Genomic DNA, 21,028 nt, shown 5'->3' on the forward strand with positions numbered 1-21,028 from the left:
TTCTCCTTGCAGCAGCATAATATTTTAGTTCTTTTAAAAAGATCTTTTACTCTGAAAGATCTACTAGTATAATTATTCACTGATTATAAACTAGTTGTGTGTGTTCTAGCAGTATCCTGTGTGTAAATGCACAATAACCTATGTAAAAGGTAAAAGATTTATAAGATCTTAAGAGAAACCTGAGTGTGCATGATGGACTATATAAAGGGATACATAAGTGATATATGCATGAAATCTTTCAAGAATAAAACAGAAGTCTTTCTTTCAGGAAGGTATATGAAAAAGATAGCCATTTTTGCCATTTTCTATTCTGACTTTTCCTGTTACAAAATTCTACATCTATTTATTTTTGTCAGTTGGCATTGGGTTTGTGGGATTACAACTAACCACTCTTTGGTTTTGTGCCTAATTTTCAGTATAGTGTTTTTTACCTTTTTTATTTTTTTCAAAGTTAAGTGTATTTCTGTATTATTGTATCTATGTGTTTTTAGGTTACATAGAATGACATCAATTGAAAGAGAAGAAAAGGAGAAAGTAAAAAAAAAAGAGAAAAAACAAGAAGAGGAAGAAACAATGCAGCAAGCTACATGGGTAAAATACACATTTCCAGTTAAACATCAGGTAATTTTAAAAAGTGTTAGCCACCATTTTTGTTTTTGACCTTTATTTTACAACTTCAAATAACTTATAATTTTCACTTCTCACATAACCTTTTAATTAATACAGTTGCGATGAAGTACATCTTTCTGATAATTTTATAAGCCTAGATTCCTCTTACTAAAGATTAGTGTGTGAGACCAATTTGTTGAAATTGCTATATAAAAAAAAAACTAAAACTTTGTTCAAAGTTTGCATTTTAGAAATAATTGTAAGTTCTTTTATAAATCTCTGATTCCCAGTGGAAATTAAATTGATTGATAAATTCTGTTTGCCTGAATCTTACTCTTGTTTGATAAAGTGTAATGCCACACATGTTATGTTGTTTGATTAACTTGTTTTCATTTATACCAGGTTTGGAAACAAAAAGGAGAGGAGTATAGAGTAACAGGATATGGTGGCTGGAGCTGGATTAGTAAAACTCATGTTTATAGGTTTGTTCCTAAATTGCCTGGCAATACTAATGTGAATTATAGGAAGTCATTAGAAGGAAGTAAGTAACTGAGTCTTTTAATATTTATGTTTAATATGAAAATTTTAAATACTTAGTTTCTTTTACTAATAAAAATTATATTTTTTTCTGAATAACCACATTTGATTTGTATTATTTTCTTATAAACTGATAGTATATTGGCCATATTTTGGATAAAAGCATTTCTGAAACTTCTGATAGTATGTGCAAAATTACTGTTGTCACTTACTAATTATAAACTCTTTAAATTTAAAAAATTATCTATATTCACAGGATTTTGGTATCTAGAATTGCAGTTAAAGAAATACTATACAAAGGGGCTGGGATTATAGCTCAGTGGTAAAATATTTGCCTAACATGTGTGAGGCACTGAGTTCAATCCTCAGCACCACATAAAATTAAATAAAAATAAAGTATTGTGGCTAACTACAACTAAAAAAAATTAAAAAAAGATGAAATGCTCTACAAACAATTATTTATTTTTTTGAAACCACAGCCACTTAATTATAGTATTGCTTTTCTAAAATATTAAACTCAATTCTGGCTGACTTCTGGAGGAGTCACATATCTGGTAACCTCAGCATTGTTGTACATAGCAAACCTAGAAAGGAAGTGATCAAGTCTCCTATCACAGTCATATAAATGAGCTTTGTTTTTGCCTATTGGCTAACAAACTTTAGCATTTAGAATCACAGATTAGAGATAGACTTTCCTTTTCAAAGACTAAATGACACACCAGTGTTCACATAGGCAGAAAGTAGTAAATCCCTGACCAGATCCTGTGGCTCTTGGCTTCTATAGCCCTGTTTACTGTCTGCCACGCAGTCTCTTCCCTTTGTTACCTAAGTGATTTTCAAGAACCACTGTGCTTACTACTTATTATAATCTGCTGATTTGCGTTATGATGTGTTCTTCCCTGTGAAACCTATATGTAGTGCACAATAGTGTGTACTTACCTAATTAATCAATTTGGCTTCTTTGTGAATGGCTGTGATGAAACCTGGACTGGTAGATTTGTGCTATAGAAATATAGCACAAATCTATATTTAATATAGAAAAGTTAATATTGGTTTATCTTTGAATAGGAAAAATACATACTTTATAAGTAAAATTGGAATTTATTTTGTCAGGTCTAGTAGTATCTTGGAAATTGTTCATTGAAATTCTATTTGATAAATAGCAACAGTCAATACTCAGTTATATTATTATCAAATTATATCCATTATAATAAGTTCCATCAGATTATTGTAAGGCTCTTTTATTACCATTTTTGTTGTTCTAGTTATCCTCTTAGGACTCAAAATCTAGAGAGCTCTTTAATTGTGTCTGAACTGGTTTGATACATACATAGTAAAATACAGATGATCAATGTACAGATTATTTATGCTTTTGCAGATTTACTTTATGTCTACTTAGTATAAGATTTCTCATATTCAGATGCTAGACTTTATTTAGTCTGGTACCAAGTTGATTTTTTTTTTTTTTTTTGTGCCATATAGGGGTTGAACCCAGAGCCTTGAACATGCTACACCCCTAGCCCCAGCAAGTTGGGTCTTTTTGAGCCTTTCTTCCCAGGTGGTAGCAGGGAATAAAGCAGCAGTGCATACTGCCCCTGGCTCTGGGCTTAACTACGAAATAGAAATCATAGTGGAGGCAATAGTAACCACCAATTAATTCTGGCAGAACTACCTGTTGCTATAGTAATAGCTAACCATGTCTGATTGGGTGATGGAGGCACATTTATGTTGAAAAACAGAAATGCACTTTGGGAAACTTTTGACTTGGCCCCTCAAGACCAGAGTGTTAGATGTGTTTGGTTTGGTTGGCTGTTATTCTCTGACCTCTGGCATCGCTTTAAAAATGGGCATTTATTGGTGCTGGGAAAACTGGAAATCCATTTGCATCAAAATGAATCTGAACCCCTATCTCTCGCCATGCACAAAAGTTAACTCAAAATGGATTAAGGAGCTTGATATTAAATCAGAGACACGGCATCTGATAGAAGAAAAAGTTGGTTATGATCTACATACTGTGGGATCGGGCCCCAAATTCCTCAATAGGACACCCATAGCGCAAGAGTTAACAACTAGAATCAACTAATGGGACTTACTCAAACTAAAAAGTTTTTTCTCAGCAAAAGAAACAATAAGAGAGATAAACAGGGAGCCTACATCCTGGGAACAAATCTTTAATCCACACACTTCAGATAGAGCCCTAATAACCAGAATATACAAAGAACTCAAAAAATTAGACAATAAGATAACAAATAACCCAATCAATAAATGGGCCAAGGACCTGAACAGACAGTTCTCAGAGGAGGACATACAATCAATCAATAAGTACATGAAAAAATGCTCACCATCGCTAGCAGTTAGAGAAATGCAAATCAAAACTACCCTAAGATACCACCTCACTCCAGTAAGATTGGCAGCCATTAGGAAGTCAAACAACAATAAGTGCTGGAGAGGATGCGGGGAAAAGGGCACTCTTGTTCACTGCTGGTGGGACTGCAAATTGGTACAGCCAATTTGGAAAGCAGTATGGAGATTTCTTGGAAAGCTGGGAATGGAACCACCATTTGACCCAGCTATTCCCCTTCTCGGTCTATTCCCTAAAGACCTAATAAGAGCATGTTACAGAGACACTGCTACAACGATGTTCATAGCAGCACAATTCACTATAGCAAGATTATGGAATCAGCCTAGATGCCCTTCAATAGATGAATGGATTAAAAAAATGTGGCATTTATACACAATGGAGTATTACTCTGCATTAAGGAACGACAAAATCATAGAATTTGGAGGGAAATGGATGGCATTAGAGCAGATTATGCTAAGTGAAGCTAGTCAATCGTTAAAAAACAAATACCAAATGACCCCTTTGATATAAGGGGAGTAAACAAGGACAGGGTAAGGACGAAGAGCTTGAGAAGAAGATTTACATTAAACAGGGATGAGAAAAGGGGAGGGGAGGGGAGGGGAGGGGAGGGGGGATAGTAGAGAATAGGACAGACAGCAGAATACATCAGACACTAGAAAGGCAATATGTCAATCAATGGAAGGGTAACTGATGTGAAACAGCAATCTGTATACGGCGTAAAGTTGGGAGTTCATAACCCACTTGAATCAAACTGTGAAAGATGATGTATTAAGAACTGTGTAATGTTTTGAACGACCAACAATAAAAAAAAAATGGGCATTTATATTGCACAACATTTTTTAATCTTAGTAAAGATTAGATTTGAGATACTATTTATGTTAAGTAGACTTTTTTTTTTTTTTTTTTTTTTTTAAATATGATGCTGGATATGGAACTCGGGGCCTTACACATGCCAGGCAGGGACTCTCTCACTAAACTGCATCACCAGCCCATGAAGATCTTCAATGCAAGGAAAAAATCCAAACATTTATAGTTGTCTATTTTAAATACCAAGGTTCTTACAACTTGTAGAAGGGGCTACTAGTGGCTTGTTAAAATATTTTTTTGAGCAACTTAATGTAAAAAATTATAATGTACCTTCAGCTTTGTTGTTTTAGTGAAATATGGCTTACTGGAAAATACTTGGTTATTTCTATTAAACTGTATCCATTAAAGTAAATTTCTAATATTGGAAATAATTGTAATTGACATAAATGTGGTTCTTTTTAGCCAAAAATAGCATGGATGAAAATATGGATGAATCAGATAAAAGGAAAAGTCCACGAAGTCCAAAAAAAATTAAAGCAGACCCGGATTCTGAGAAAGCTGAAGTAAAAGATGGAGATGCTGCAAAAGGAACAGATCAAAGTGAAATGGAGATCTCAAAGAGTACTGAAAAGAAGGACCAAGGTAAAGAGAGGCCAAGTGGAGGGCAGCCTCAGTGTGGTGAGAGTGCAGGGCATCAGATTCACACCACAGTGTGTCTGTCTGATAGGGTAACAGCTTTATTGAAACATAATTTATACGTTTTACAGTTCCCCCATTGAAGTGTAAATACAGAGGTTTTAGTATGTTTCCAGAGTAGTTCAACCATTACCACATCAATTTTAGAACATTTTTATCACCTGGAAAGGAAGTCTGGAAAAGAAGTCTCATACTCACCAGCAGTCACTTCCCAGTCCTTTCTCAGATGTCCCCAGCTCACCAATCTATTTCTATCTCTGTGGATTTGACTGTTTGGGACATTTCACTTAAGTGGAATCAGATAATATGCTTTCCTTTATGACTGGCTGCTTTAACTTAAAATATTTTCAAGGTTCATCCATATTGTAGTATATTTTAGTACTTTATTTCCAAATAAATATTACATTGGATTGATTGGCCACATTTTGTTTATCCAGTCATTGCCTGATGGACTTTGGGCTTTTTCCACATTTTAGCTTTTATGAATAATGCTGCTAATGAACTTCATGTACAAGTATTTTTGTAGAAATACCTAGGAGTGGAATTATTGAATCATATGGTAACTCATGTTTACCTCGGAGTGGAATTGCTGAATCCTATGGTAACTCATGTTTACCTTTTGAAAAACTAGTCTTTTGTTAAAAGTAGTTTTTTAAAAACTATATGAGCTAGACAGTGCATGCATCTAAAGATACATAACTATAAAGTACAAAATCTTCCACTAGTTTGTGCAATAGCATATCACACACTAAGTAATTTTCCATTACAGCATTCCATCTTTTAGATATTAAGAATCAGAATATTTGGATAATTGTAAATTTGTGAATTCAGAAATATATATTTTATGTGTTTTTTTAACCTTTTATAAAGTTTAGCCCTGTTCATATTTTAATCATGTATCAAGAGCTTTGAAATATTTACTTTTTTAAAGCCCTGATGTGAAAAGAAGAAAAACAGGTCCTTTTAAAAATAACAGTCTCATAAATTCCTCGTTTTAGAATAGAAATTACACTTATTAAATGTCTTTATTTCACAGATGTTAAAGAACTTTTATATTCTGACATTGATAAATCCTTCAAGGAAGAACCAATGGAAATAGATGATGATGTGAAAACAGAGTCCCAAATAAATTGTCAGGAAAGTTCTCAAGTAGATGTGGTCAATGTCAGTGAAGGTTTCCATCTAAGGACTAGTTACAAAAAGAAAATAAAATCATCCAAATTAGATGGACTTCTTGAAAGGAGAATTAAACAGTTTACACTGGAAGAAAAACAACGCCATGAAAAAATGAAGTTGGAGGGCGGAATGAAGGGCCCAGGAAAGCCTTCTCAAAGTTCATTGAAAAGTCTTTCTGAGTCACCAGTAATAACAAAAGCAAAAGAAGGGTGTCATAGTGACTTGCTTAGACAAGAACAGAGCCCCGGTGTAGGTCATGATACAGCAGAGGACTGGACTCAGGGGTGCTCACAAAGTGATTCCTCGGTTCTTGGAATCAGTGATCCTAGTCTTAACAGAGACAAACGTCATCCAAAAGATCAGGCGTTAGATGATGTCTCCAATCAGAGTCCCAGGATGAACTATCACAAACAAAATTCTATTGAAAATGACATAGATGAGAATGTCTCTGAACCTGCCAGTAAAGGCCAGGAACTTGGTAAGATTCAAACAAAAGGAAGTGATGTTTTCATTGATGACTCTAAACCAGCCAGTACAGATGATATTGATACTTTGATCTATAAGAACAAAAAACCACTCATACAGGGGGATAATGACACCATCGTTTCATCTTCCAAGAGTGCTCTACTTCCATCCGTACCTAAGAGTACTAGTGACCGAGATGCCCCATCTCTGTCAAAAGCATCGGACTTTGATGGAAAACTAGGATGTGACTCTGAATATAATAGCACTTTGGAAAATAGTTCTGATACTATGTCTATTCAAGATAGCAGTGAAGAAGATATGATTGTTCAAAATAGCAATGAAGGTGTTTCTGAACAGTTCATAACTCCAGAACAAGGTAATGAAAGCTTGGAGCCATTGAAATGTGAGTTTGTTTCTGATAAGTCCACTGGAAACTGTGATGACAGGCTGCAGGGTAAGGTAACTGAAACAAATGGTAAAAAAACAAGTCAACAGCACAAGTTAGAGGAGAGGCCAGTTAATAAATGTATTGATCAAATAAATCTAAAAAATATCACTGACAAAAGGAATAGTGAAAATCGAGAGTCTGAAAAGAAAAGCCAGAAAACAAGCACATTTCAAATAAATGGAAAAGATAATAAACCTAAGGTATGTTTGAAAGGTGAATGTTTGAAAGAAGTCTCCGAAAGTAAAATCATAAGTGGTAATGTTGAACCAAAGGTTAATAATATAAATAAAATAATTCCTGAAAATGATATTAAGTCATTAACTGTTAAACAGTCAGGTGTAAAGCCATTCATTAATGGTGATGTTATTATGGAAGATTTTAATGAAAAAAATAATTCAGATACAAAGTCACGTGTACTGAGTTCTTCAGCTGGTGCAGGTAATTACCAAGATAGCCTTGAGGCGCTACCATCATCAACCAAAGAGTCTGACAGTACAGAGCCCCCCTCGCCTCTACCGTCTTGTCCTGGAAGCAGTTCATTTAATCAGGTAGAAGATATGGAAATCGAAGCCTCAGAAGTTAAGAAGGTTACTCCATCACCTATCACGTCTGAAGAGGAATCTAACCTCAGTAGTGATTTTATTGATGAAAATGGTCTGTCCTCCAACAAAGATGAAAATGTTAATGGAGAAGCTAAAAGAAAAACAGTCATCACAGAAGTTACCACGATGACATCCACAGTGGCCACAGAGTCAAAAACCGTAATCAAGGTAGCAAAAGGTGATAAGCAAACTGTAGTCTCTTCCACAGAAAATTGTGCCAAGTCCACTGTCACAACCACCACGACAGTAACAAAGCTATCCACCCCCTCCACTGGCAGCAGTGTGGACATCATCTCTGTAAAGGAACAAAGCAAAACGGTGGTCACCACGACAGTGACAGACTCACTGACCACTGCAGGAGGCACACTGGTAACATCCATGACTGTGAGCAAAGAGTACTCCACAAGAGACAAGGTGAAACTGATGAAATTTTCAAGACCGAAGAAGACTCGCTCAGGTACAGCTCTACCATCCTATAGAAAGTTTATTACCAAGAGCAGCAAGAAGAGCATATTTGTTTTGCCTAATGATGACTTAAAAAAGTTGGCAAGAAAAGGAGGAATCCGAGAAGTCCCTTATTTTAATTATAATGCCAAACCTGCCTTGGACATATGGCCGTATCCTTCTCCTAGACCAACCTTTGGTATCACATGGAGGTATGTGCTTTAGAATGTATTTGGGGGAGGGACAAAGGTTTACAAAAATTATCTCCTAAAAGTATCTCATTTTCTAACAAAATGAGATAATAGAGATAAGATAGGGAAGCATCTGTTTAGTGACCAAAGTTAGTAACTGGAAGTAAAACATAGGAAACTTCCAACTCAGCCAGCTTACGTAGGTAATAACTTTACTAAGGAAAAAATGTTTTAAAAATTAAAATGTAAGGGAATTCTTTAACACGACTTCTAGTTTTAACTTTCACATGACGAAAAGAACATGTTGAACCTGGTTATTTTTGTGTCTAACTTTGCAAGTTATTGCCATATTGTTTACTCTTGAACAAGATAACCACAGAATTGGATAATCACCATCTTTCTGGAATGTTTGTATTGTATAGGTGATTCATGGAAACCTAAGACATAAGGAAACATGACTATAAATTGTATAAAGTTCATCATAATATGGAAATCTTCCTAATGTAGTTTATTTGCATGATGTTTGGAGTTCTGCTATTTATATGAGAAAAAGTACATCCTGCTATTCCTTAGGAAAGTTTGAAACCCAGAAATAGTTCTAATTTAAAAATTTCTGGGCACTTCAGGTATGGGGGACAAATCATAAGTATATAGTATTGGCAATTATAAAGTCATGTAGTTTTTATATTGGGAAGAGATCTTAGAAATTCTTTTATAGATATGTGATGATTTGTCTCTGACTCTAGAAGGGCAGCATTATGAATTAGTGCCTGATTTTCCTAAATCCCATTCTAGAATTTTATCTCCTGTTATCTCACATTTCACATATTTGTCCTTTTTCGTGTCTTTTTTCCTTATCTTTTCAATCTTATAATTGAGAAGGATGGAAGTAAACATTGGAAACAGAAGTGTATGGGAAATATACTTGAGGAAATCAGGATTGATCTTAGTAGCTATTAGATTTTGCTAGATTCCTGAAATTATTATTTCAGCAAGTTACTAAGCAGATTTCATTTCTTTTAAGATTTAATTTCTGTGTCTTTTTTATGTTTCCAATTTCTTTAAAATTACACTTTTTTGTGTCCTTTATTTTACAGTCAGCTAGTATCAGAAAAGACCAAAAAAGAATGTAAATAAGTGCTCTCTATAAAGGAATTAACTTACTAATACAAGCAGTCTTAGTTTGTATGACCAAGTTTTTTATAACTCATCTTTTGATTTGAAATAAAATATCATCACTCCATTACACATTCAATAGAGACAGCTGAAAAGTACAATTTCTCTGCAGGGCCTGCAATGAAGGATTTGCAGAATCCTGCAGGGAATCAAGGAACTCTTCATTACAGTTCATGGATTTGTAGGATTACTCTGCACTTTTCTGCTTTCTTCATTGAGAGCGGTCCCAAAATGTATCCTTGACTGTCCTGCAGGTAACTTCTTTCCCACTGGAAAAGTTACTGTGTACAAATAGTTTAATTAAAATGACCTGGCAGTTGCGGAGGCTGGCCTTTCTGCTCTTTTCTATTCTGAAGTGGAAGGTAGGCTCAACTGGGAAGCACTTTTCTCTGAACTATCAAGAAGAAATAGACACCAATCCTAATCATGTGGCACTCAGGGCCCTTCTCTGCACGGCTGGGTTTCAGGAGCCTTATATTATGTTTTAATATGCGTTGTGACACAATTTGTATCTGTGTAGTTATTTTCTCATCTTTTTCTTTAGTAGAAGGAAATACCTTCCTGTACATTTTTTATAAATAATTGCCTTCAAATATATGCTAACATCTTAATTCGCTGTAGTTGGGACAAACATAATCCCTACTATCTAATGGAGGCATGGGTACATATGTAAGTTATTCTTGATTTTAGAATGCAATTTTTAAAAAGTCACTTAAAACCATGCATGTGAAATGCACTTTTATACTAACACTTGAATCAAATATGTTTGTTGCTTAGAGTAGGAGCTAAGAATGCCAATGGTGCATGTATGATTTGTGTTTATTTAATCTTAAGGCTGAACAGTATGAGAGAAGGAAAACTTGTCTCATAAATGCTATAGAGCCTCCTATTCCCCTCACCCTGTCCATTCCCTTATTTCCTTTTCCCCAGGTCCTGACTTTGTATTTTGTTAGAACTTTTGAGCTGGTAGTTGTCCTCCACAATGCTGCCCGATGCATCTTCTTAAAATGCCAGTCTGTCCCATGAATATTCTGAATGAGCTGAGGGACTTGCTGACTATTGCAGGGAGAAGAGGGAAAGCCTCTGTCACCTGTAGATCATACCTGTGGGGAGTACTTCCCTTTACAACCTGTCTAGTAGGGGAGCCCTGAACATTGTCTTTTAATGCTCTTCCTTAAACCTTCAGTCTGGCTCAGCACATTCTGGTTTCTGCCTTCCTCTTACATGCCAGCGTCACCTCTTTCTGCATCTCCACACCCCCTCCTGAGCCATAATATATTGGATGTGGTGTCTGGGAAGAAGTGTGTGCTCTTGCACTTTCCTCTTTAGCCTTAGGTGTGCCCGTTGCCTTCAGTCAGCCCCATACCCTTAACTTGTCCTGGGAAAAGCCAGCAAATTGCTGACTTGACTGAACCCAGTCAGATGTCCCTCCCTTGTACTTCCTCTCTACAGCTCCTGAGAACACAGGGACAGATTAGAGTTCACTTCTGTGTCACCAGTTCCTTTCACATAGTCCAACACCTAGAAGGCACTCAACCTTTTTACTTTTATTTATTTTTTCATTCTGGGCATCAAACCCAGGCCCTGGCATGGGTTAAGCAAGTGCTCTGCCACAGAGCTGAGCTCTGTCAGCTATTTTTTGAATGAGCGATTGAACAAGCAGGCTTATGATCCACGAGGTGTGTTTCTCTCCTAATGTTAAAGCCATTTTAAAATAGGGATGCTTTGAAGTTATTATTTGGCCATAGAAAACTAGTGGGGAAAGAAAGACAATAAGTGTGAACTTTTCTTCCCATAGAAGTGTTCATTTGCTTTCTTCCATGAGAGCACAGTTCCTCAGAGATTTTTATAGGGTATGGTCTGAAAGTGACAGACACTTTCCCCCTCTCAGAACATCCCTGCACTTGCTAACATTCCCCTCATGATTTAAGGAAGGGAAGATCTGTCCAGCTTAGAAGAGTCACAGAGTAAGGCTGAAACAGGAGGATTGTAGGTTCAAAGCCAACCTCAGCAATGGCGAGGCACTAAGTAACTCAGTAAGACCCTGTCTCTAAATAAAAATACAAAAAAATGCTGGGGATGTGGCTCAGTGGTCAAGTACCCCCAATTCAATCCATAGTAACCCCCCCCCCAAAAAAAAGATTCACAGAATGGTAAGAAGTTGAAAAAATAATGGGATCTGCACGCAGAGATGGGAAATTAGAAAGCTGTAGAACTTTCCCTTTCTTACATTGTTTGTTTTTCCAACTAATGATAACAGTAGAAAATATTGCCTTTTCAAATGCTAAGTTGTCTGAAGATTTACTGTCTACCTCTGTTAGTGGGAGGAAATTATTTTCATTTTATAGGCTTCCTATACACTGCAGTCAACCAATATATTTATTTACATAGTGTGAAAATGTTCAAAGACTATTTAGTTATCTAGAGATCCTGATGGAGAATTGAATGAAGAATTTAATGCAGGATTGCATTAAAGCATTTTATGGTAAACTGCATTTTAGGGCATGATATTCATTGCAGTTGTAATTTCATTTTGAAATATGTCTTTTGTGTTAAAAATTTTCAACAACACCATACATAATGTTTAGGAGAAAGTATGGATGTAGATTCCTTTTTCTTCTGATTAGTAACTAATATGTTTTGTTCTTTTTCTAATGATGTTTTATTTTTTGTGGGGGGTCCCCAAACTATACTAACTTTGTTAAAATGTTATTAGCATTTGGAGTATTCATCATACTGTACTTTATGTTCTGAAGAATCACTATTTGGATACAAAATTTTCTTTCTATTTGGAAAGGTCTTACTAGATTTTTTAAAGGGTTTTTACTTTTGTTTTGCTTTTTTGAGAAAATGTGAATAAATTCAATATTTTTGTTTCAACAAAAATCTAATTAGTCACAATTTTATCCTTCAAAACTTCTCTGTTATATTTAGTAAGAGTTAACTGATTTTTCTCTATTTGCTCTTCATACTTTTTCTAACATTTTGGAATTAATTTATGAAATCTTCATAAATCATTGATATGGCGACCTTCCAATGAAACATGCCATGTCCTCTTTTCATACTTATATGGCATTTAAAATTGTTGGATACATGTTATTCCTTGGAACAAAAGTTCTTCTTTTAAGGGACATGTAATGCCACAGTCTTATAAAACCACATTATAAATACTAAAGTCATAATAAGGACAAAACTCACAATCCTTCAGTTTGTAGAGAGAGGGGAGTATTTGTGTTGTTGGTGTGTGTATGTGTATATATGTAGTTTTACTTGGGTTGTTCTTGCAGGTATAGACTTCAGACTGTTAAGTCCTTAGCAGGAGTGAGCCTGATGTTACGGTTACTGTGGGCCAGTTTGAGATGGGATGACATGGCAGCCAAGGCACCTCCAGGAGGAGGGACTACACGGACAGGTAAAGGGGTTTACTTAAGTTCAAAAGATAAAATCACTTGACCATTCACTGAATTTTAAGCATCTCTGTTATTTATAAAAATACAGATTTTATGGCACCTGTCATAAAATCCCAGGGGCCAGGAGGAAAGGTCATATTATAAGGTGAGTCATCATAGGTGAACCATTTTAATTTCAAAATGATATTTATTATTGTAGAGTATAAGTCATTTAAACTGAAACTTCTGGACCCTGTGCTTGTTGGTTTGGTTCTAGTGTTTTTATTATGCTGACTGAGCATTACCACCCATCATTAATCTATACCCAAAAGTATATAAAAATTCTCCGTGTAGATGAATCTTAGTATTACTGCAGTCTAGGAGTGATGCTGTAGTCAGTAATTAATCAAATGTTTCTGAAAGTTTATTCCATAGATGTCTCTTTTTAAAAGTACCAGATGTACCTCTTTGGTCTCTTGAGTTTTCTAGGTGGTTATTAATACTGTATGAATTAAATCACCATAGAAACATCTGAAATGGAAATCACAACAACAGAAATAATTAAGAGGCGAGATGTTGGTCCTTATGGTATTCGTTCTGAATATTGTATCAGGAAAATCATTTGCCCCATTGGAGTTCCAGAAGCACCAAAAGGTAAGGAATAGAAGAATTTCCATCCATTTGTTACTGACCAGTTAACCATATTTTTTATGAAATTTGATAGTAATTATTTCCTTAACTATTCAGCTTTCAAAAAAGCTCCCACTCCACCCCAAGACACACATCAGAATTCCATTAGGCACACATTCATGTCTACAGGTATTGTGCAGGCACAGGTAAGGTTCAAAGTGCCATAATAATACCTCTAGTCATGAAGATAAGGGATGTGGCTTTATGTCAGACCATTAGCTCCAGGAAGGGAGCTACCATTCTGTCTGGGTCATCTGGGTCCTGGCATCTTGAACAGAGTCTAATGTAAAGGTTTATGGGCTCAGAGGTTAAAGTTATTGCAAAATATTCCAGTGTGCAGTATAGAAATAATTTAAAAGGCTATTTACTCAAAATTCATTCAGACTTCCATAAGAGATACTTTGTGGAAAATGAATAGGAGATCTGGCCCCTATTCTCAAGGAAGCAAAGAAAAAAATCATGTGTCAACATTATGTGCTAATGTACTGCAAATAAGAAAGATTAATGGATGGTCCAGATTATAAATGTATAAGTAGAGAAAAGTCAGTAATTCTATATGAACAAGAAATATATTTAGGAAAAATCTGTTAAGAAGTTTATGAAAAGAAAATGTCTTTAGGTTGAAACTTATTTTATAAAAATTAATTCTACTCTTGTGCACACGTTTTTGAAAATTGATTAAATTGAAGACTTTATCTTGGTCACCAAAATGACAAGAATGGTGTTTTTGAAAGAACACCAACAAAGTGGCACCTGTCCTGGTAGATGATGAAATATTACCATAATTAAAACAGCATTATCCCAGCACAGAAACAGATAGAGCTGCAGATAGGAGACGTTCCTGACAGGTCCTCCATCACCTAGACCCCATCCTCCAGTGTAGTTCCCTTTTCTTTGTCCTATATCACTTTGTATAGTCCAGGACCTCCTGCTGTTTCAGTTTCTTTCTGTTGCTCCCCTGTGATTGATTATACTGCTTCTCTGACTCTGAACATGTGAAAAGTTTCAGTGTTTATCCTTCCTGTTTTATGTTGTTGTTGCACAACACCTTTATTTCATTTGTTTGTCTTTATGTACTTCTAAGGATCAAATCCAGTTTCTCATACACGCGAGTCAAGCACTCTACCACTGAACCATAACCTCAGCCCCCTTCTCCGTTTTATTGTTTGAAATGTTATCATTAGAAGCTCTGATTTGATTTTGGTACTGGGGTTGAACCTGGGGTGCTTTACAACTGAACTGCATTCCCAGTCTTAATTTTTTTTATTTTGAGGCAGTGTCTCACCTAAGTTGCTGAGGCTGGCTTTGAATTCTTTTTCTTCGCTGAGATTATAGGCCTGCACCACCATGTCCTGGTGTATCATTTTTTTTTTTAGTTGTAGCTAGACACAATACCATTGTTTTTTTTTTTTTTTCCCCAGTGGTGCTGAGATTGAACCCAGTGCCTCACGCATGCTAGGCAAGCGCTCTACCACTGAGCCACAACCCAGCCCTGACTTATCTATTCTTAATAGATTCAGATTTCTCCTTTATGTTAGGTAAATATAGTGAATCCCCCTTCTCAGTTCTGTGATGCAGACACACAGACATACATGTTGCCATTGTTGTCTATGACCAGGGAACCGACCCCAAGTGTGAGAGGAACATACTAGGTTTTTGAAGGAAGTTGTATTCATATTGGTGTTTGAAAGATAATTTGGTTTTAGTGAGATGTGGGAGAGGACTCGGAATGGAATTCCAAGCATAGGGAAAAGGTCTGGTAGAAGAAGATTGGATTGCCTACTTTTGGGGTGGTGGGAGGGAATTTAATCCAGGGGCAATTTACCACTGAGCTACGTCTTCCACCCCCAGCCCCAACCCCTTCCCCCTTTAACTTTTTATTTTGAGACAGTTCTAAGTTGCTTAGGGCCTTGCTAATTTGCTAAGGCTTGCCTTGAACTTGTGATCCTTCTGTCTCAGCTTCCTCAGCTACCGGAATTATAGGTATGTGCCACCTGCTTGTCGTAACACCTACTTTTGAAGTGAAATTTGATTGGAGCCCAGCCATGCTTAGTTATGCATTGGCTTTGGCTCCTATCATGATACAAAGGCAAAGTCGAGTAATTGCAACAGAAACCATCTGGCCCTGCATAGTCTTAAGTATTTATACCATCTGGCCCTTTAAGAAGAAAAATGTTTGCCAACCACTGCTTTTCATGATATGAGAGGTTATGCCAGAAGTTCTCTAATTTTAGAAGCTATATTACTAAAAATATTCTGATTCCTTTTCACAGAAACACCTACCCCTCAGCGGAAAGGCCTTCGATCAAGTGCATTGCGACCAAAGAGACCAGAAACACCCAAACAAACTGGTCCTGTTATTATTGAAACCTGGGTTGCAGAAGAAGAGTTGGAACTATGGGAAATCAGGGCATTTGCTGAGAGGTAAAGAAATGGTTACCACTTCCATAGATATTTGAGGGTTTTGTTACTTCAGAATTAAAGAACCACGATTTTAATAGCTTATTTAATATATTCCCATTAATTATTTTACCTTTTTATTTCAAGTGGTGTGAATAGTTTATTAAGGTCCTGTTTCTAATTTTTAATGTGTTATTCATTGTTAGTTTCTGTTTGTTTTAAATGATTGATTGATTGATTTTTGGTGGGGATGGAAAACACTTATTTTAAAATAGAAATAATTCCATGCTTTTGTATAAAACGAAGATCCACCAGATTACATAAACATTAGATGCCAGATGTCTAATACCATAGATTCTGTTAAATTTCTCCCCTTTTTTTCGCCCCCTGCAGAGTGGAGAAAGAAAAGGCACAAGCAGTCGAGCAGCAGGCTAAGGTTAGTATGCAGAAGGTGGAGGCTCCCCTAAGACAGCAGCGATTGGCTACCAGGAAAATTGCCTCCTGACAGAAATTTACATTTTGCAATAAAGTCATGCACCCCAAAAGCACAGTAACCATATATACGTGTGGACCTCATGTATATTTTTATCTCATTATGTGGTAATAACTCTGTGGGGTTGGGAATATAGCTCAGCAGTAGAGTACTTGCCTCACATGCACAAGAGGACTTTGAGCCCCCAACACTGCAAAAAAGAAAAGAACTTTGTGATAACACCAAGCTATCATTTTGCAAATAGTATATGTATTTGGAGAGCATTGAAATAAATTTCTTTTATTATCTTTATAATTCCATGAATGTTTTCAGAAATAATTTTTCATGGAAAATTTCTATATTCCATGAAAAAGCAAATTGTAGTAAGACTATATAAGGGTTTATCAATCATAAAACTATACTAATAGTTTCTTAGCATTTCCATACTGTAGTAAATGTAACGTAGACACCTAAATATTTGAGACCCTAAGAAAAGGTATGTATTTCTATTGAGAAGATCCTTTAAAATTTTAGCCAAATTGAATATATAAACTTTTGGAACATAAAGTACATCTATGTATATCTATAGTATTACTAACGTAGTTATACATAACTATTTCAAATTAGTTATTATATAAATCAGTGTTTCAAATTTCTGTTTTCTCACTTTTTTAATATTTATTTTTTTAGTTGTAGATGGACATAGTACCTTTATTTTATTTATTTATTTTTATGTAGTGCTGAGAATCAAACCCAGGGCCTTGCACATGCTAGGTGATTGCTCTATCACTGAGCCACAACCCCAGCCCCTGTTTTCTCACTTTCTTTTTTTTAAAATATTTTTATTTTGTTTGTTTATTTTTATGTGGTGCTGAGGATCAAACCCAGTGCCTCACATATGCGAGGCAAGTGCTCTGTCACTGAGCCATAACCCAGCCCTGTTTTTCTCACTTTCTATAAAACTTTTTTTTTCAAATTCTTACATATCTTTTAATTTACTGTATATTCTTATCTTCACCTAAAATTTGAAAAAAATATCACATTTGGTTTCTGTAGATGTTATCTTCACAGGAAGTTTATCCAAAAATCAGTTGTCTATTCACATAGCAACTGCCTAGTTGTTTTATGGATTTATTTTGTTATCTCTGCAGTGTAATACTTTGTTACATTTTTAAATTTTAGTAAAGTGCATATTTTCAAATAGCCAATACTTCCAGTTTTGAAGGCCATAACCTCCAGTATATAGCTATTAAATGTATTCACTTTCTTTGCCTTCTTTTTTTTCTTATACCGACTGGTTCAGACAGACAAACTTCCTCAGTATCCAAAGTTAAACTTTTGTTCTAAGGAATGAAAAACTATGCAAAGTATCTCACGTTATATTCAGGTGTATAGAGTGTGTACAAAATAGATTCAGGAGTGGATGTGATGTCATAGGTGAGCAATTTGCAATAGCAGAATATACTGCATCATTGGAATTTGATCTTGCCTGACACCCCAGCTCCATCATGAACTAGCTCTGTGGCCTTGGACTAATTACACAACCTCTCTGCGTCTCAGTTTCCGTATCTTTAAAGTCACAATATGAGCAATCTTATTGGTTGATAGGAGCATTAAATAAGTTAATGAAGGTAAAACATCTGTCACAAGTTGACAGTAAATTCCATCCCTTGTTTTTACATGTGTACACTTACGCTATTGGAAAATGTCAGCAATCTGTAATACAGTTCATCTTCAATCCTGTTTCTTTAAAGACCAGATTATAATATTGTATATAGTATAAAGTATTTTTATGTGAAGTTGTTTAAACTGAATAGTATAAGAAGTTTAGAAAATATTGTTTTATAGTTTTCAGCTTGCTGTATTACAGGATTTTTCAATGGAATAATAATCTTAAATATTAACATGCTCCGTAGGATTGGATAAATTAATGTACCATAGTAAAACCGAAACCGTTTGCAGTTCCCATCATTTGTTCTTTGCTCCAAATTTCACTGCTAAGTATCAAGGTGTTCCTTTCTCCAATAAAATTAATCATATCTTCTTTACTTTTATTCTAAAAATTTGGATATTTGTGCAGGCCAGAAAAATTGGAAGATGTATTATTTTCTGTTACTAACTCCTTAGTACTTGAAATATATATAATGTAGAGACATGAAAAAACTGTCTTCCAGAAATTAAATTCAAGGCTAAATTTACATGGGCATATTTTCAGAAGTAAAATATCTTAGAAATTTAGTACAGTTTCTTAGCGTAAGAAACATTGTGGCTGAACTTCTTGCAGAGAGGAATTTTTATTTAGAACGATTTTGGTTCATGTTTTCTCTCCCTGACTCTTAGAAACGATTGGAGCAGCAGAAGCCTACAGTCATTGCAGCTTCTACTACTTCCCCAACAAATAGTACTACCAGCACCATCTCTCCTGCTCAGAAAGTGATGGTGGCCCCCATAAGTGGCTCAGTTACCACTGGAACCAAAATGGTATTAACTACTAAAGTTGGATCTCCAGCTACAGTTACATTCCAGCAAAACAAGAATTTCCATCAAACCTTTGCTACATGGGTTAAGCAAGGCCAGTCAAATTCAGGTACGCAGCTATAGTGAAATGAAACTTTGCTTTCATTCAGGAAAAAGCATTTTCAGTCCTTTGCCTACTAAAATGAAACATTTCTTTAGAAAATTGTTTTCTGCTTTGGCTGGTTAAAAAAAACAAGCTGTAGCAGTTGGTTTGTTACAGATATTATTACATTAGCAAAATTCCTCTCTCACATTATTTCACTTGCAACATCTACATTGTTCACCTTGAGTGGAGAGGAATGTTTTATTAAAAATACAAGATGAACCACATTTCATGCATTGGTACCCTTCCTAGAAGTCACTACGTTGCTGGTTATTTTAAATCTAAAGCTTATTAAATGTCTTATACCCCATTAGCCACCAGCACAGCTGCCACATCTGCTACAACCATTGCCAGCACAGGTCAGACGTTCCAAATTACAGGCAATCCAGTCACTATGGCAGGAAAAGTAATTACCAAACTGCCACTTCCTGCAAACAGCAAGATTGTCGCTGTAAATGTGCCAGCAACACAAGGAGGTAAGGGAAATGTGAAGAGTTTTAATTCACATTTGCCAGATCATACTGTTGCCATTATTTTTCATTTCCTTTTCACTGATTTCAGTCCTCAGATCTCACATTTTATGTAGCCCACTATAAACCCTGCCACACATAGTTTCTCCTCAGAAACAACCAGCACTTTAATGCTTTTCTGTAAAGGGGAAGTCCTTAATAACTTCTTCATCTTTTTTTAAGGCGTTGTTCAAGTACAGCAGAAAGTACTGGGTATCATTCCATCAAGTACAGGTACAAGTCAGCAAACCTTTACTTCATTCCAGCCCAGGACAGCAACAGTCACAATTAGGCCTAATACCTCAGGCTCTGGAGGAACCACCAGCACATCACAAGTAAGAGTTCTTCCTGGGATGGTTCTCTTTGGAAGCATCAAGTGTTTCAGATTGAAGGGTGTAGAGTGGCCTCTTCCCACATGAGTCTAGCTGATTTTTCTTTGTTTTTCATCTTCACAAAGTACTTTCTGTAAAAATTCCATTTATGGAATTTAAGTAAAGCTGATACTTGAAGTGTTACTATTTAATATTTGTTAGTAGCACATTAGTATAGTTGATAAAAATAGGAATTACTTCTAGGATTTTATAAAGAAAACTGCTTAAATCAGCAGTTAGCAACTGGACCTCCCTTCCTCTCGTCAAAAAAATGTGCTGTGCAGCCTAGCTAAGAGCTAGAAGAAAGATAGTCAGATAGTCCGTGGCACTGTAAGTACTGTTATGAGCTATTATGTAAAACATATAGGAAACGTTATTTCTAGTAGTAAAGCAAAGGTTTGAAGTTTTGCAGACATGAAAATGTTCTGTCTATTAAGTAAAACTGGAAACTAATCTCCCTTAGTTTCTCATCTTACTCTTACATTGTCTGGGTTATAGCTATAGACTGGAGCTTAGATAAATAGGACTCGGCGTTTTCCTGTGAGAGGTAGTTACAGAGCAGAGTCTTGCTGGTTCTTTTCTTCCTTTCAGTCTGCAGATTGTTCTTGGTATCAGTGGCAAGGGATTTCATGTTATCTTATTTGGATTAAATTGAATTTTCTCTCCTTAAAATTTTGTCTTTGTTCCAGTGCTTAATGAAATGAAAATGCAGTGTCCTAAGAGCCTCTGTTCATTTCTGTAGGCATGTTTATCAATATAGAGTGTTTAAAGATCTTGTGTTCTAAGTCCATCCTGCTTTAGTAACTTAAAAACATTTTTAATTAATTGCCCTTTGTGTCATTTATAGGTAATCACAGGGCCTCAGATCCGCCCTGGTATGACCGTGATTAGAACACCACTCCAACAGTCAACACTAGGAAAGGCAATTATTCGAACACCTGTGATGGTACAGCCAGGTATTCATCCATCTGGTATTATCATTTTGCATCTAAGCAGCCAGTCCAGGAAGTCTGTAATACTCTGCATTGGGCACTCTGCATATTAGAAAATACCAATTTGAATTA

General features: G+C 35.7%; 1 protein-coding gene across 16 annotated transcripts in view; it reads left to right on the forward strand.

Annotated features, from left to right (window-relative positions):
* Bptf (bromodomain PHD finger transcription factor) overlaps positions 1-21,028 on the forward strand; it is a 134,404-nt gene that overhangs the window by 82,375 nt on the left and 31,001 nt on the right. For 9 of the 16 annotated variants that reach the window (XM_078041853.1, XM_078041850.1, XM_078041851.1 and 6 more), the window contains 12 exons: positions 492-621; positions 1,012-1,150; positions 4,778-4,957; positions 6,048-8,358; positions 12,801-12,925; positions 13,428-13,556; positions 15,866-16,016; positions 16,386-16,428; positions 18,805-19,051; positions 19,399-19,560; positions 19,777-19,928; positions 20,812-20,920. In XM_078041853.1, coding sequence (XP_077897979.1) covers positions 492-621; positions 1,012-1,150; positions 4,778-4,957; positions 6,048-8,358; positions 12,801-12,925; positions 13,428-13,556; positions 15,866-16,016; positions 16,386-16,428; positions 18,805-19,051; positions 19,399-19,560; positions 19,777-19,928; positions 20,812-20,920 — 3,878 coding nt within the window. The remainder of the gene's footprint in view (positions 1-491; positions 622-1,011; positions 1,151-4,777; positions 4,958-6,047; positions 8,359-12,800; positions 12,926-13,427; positions 13,557-15,865; positions 16,017-16,385; positions 16,429-18,804; positions 19,052-19,398; positions 19,561-19,776; positions 19,929-20,811; positions 20,921-21,028) is intronic. The other 7 variants (XM_078041852.1, XM_078041857.1, XM_078041860.1 and 4 more) reach the window with 1 other exon arrangement.

Source organism: Ictidomys tridecemlineatus, chromosome 3 (genome assembly GCF_052094955.1).
Source record: "Ictidomys tridecemlineatus isolate mIctTri1 chromosome 3, mIctTri1.hap1, whole genome shotgun sequence".
Lineage (NCBI taxonomy): Eukaryota > Metazoa > Chordata > Mammalia > Rodentia > Sciuridae > Ictidomys > Ictidomys tridecemlineatus.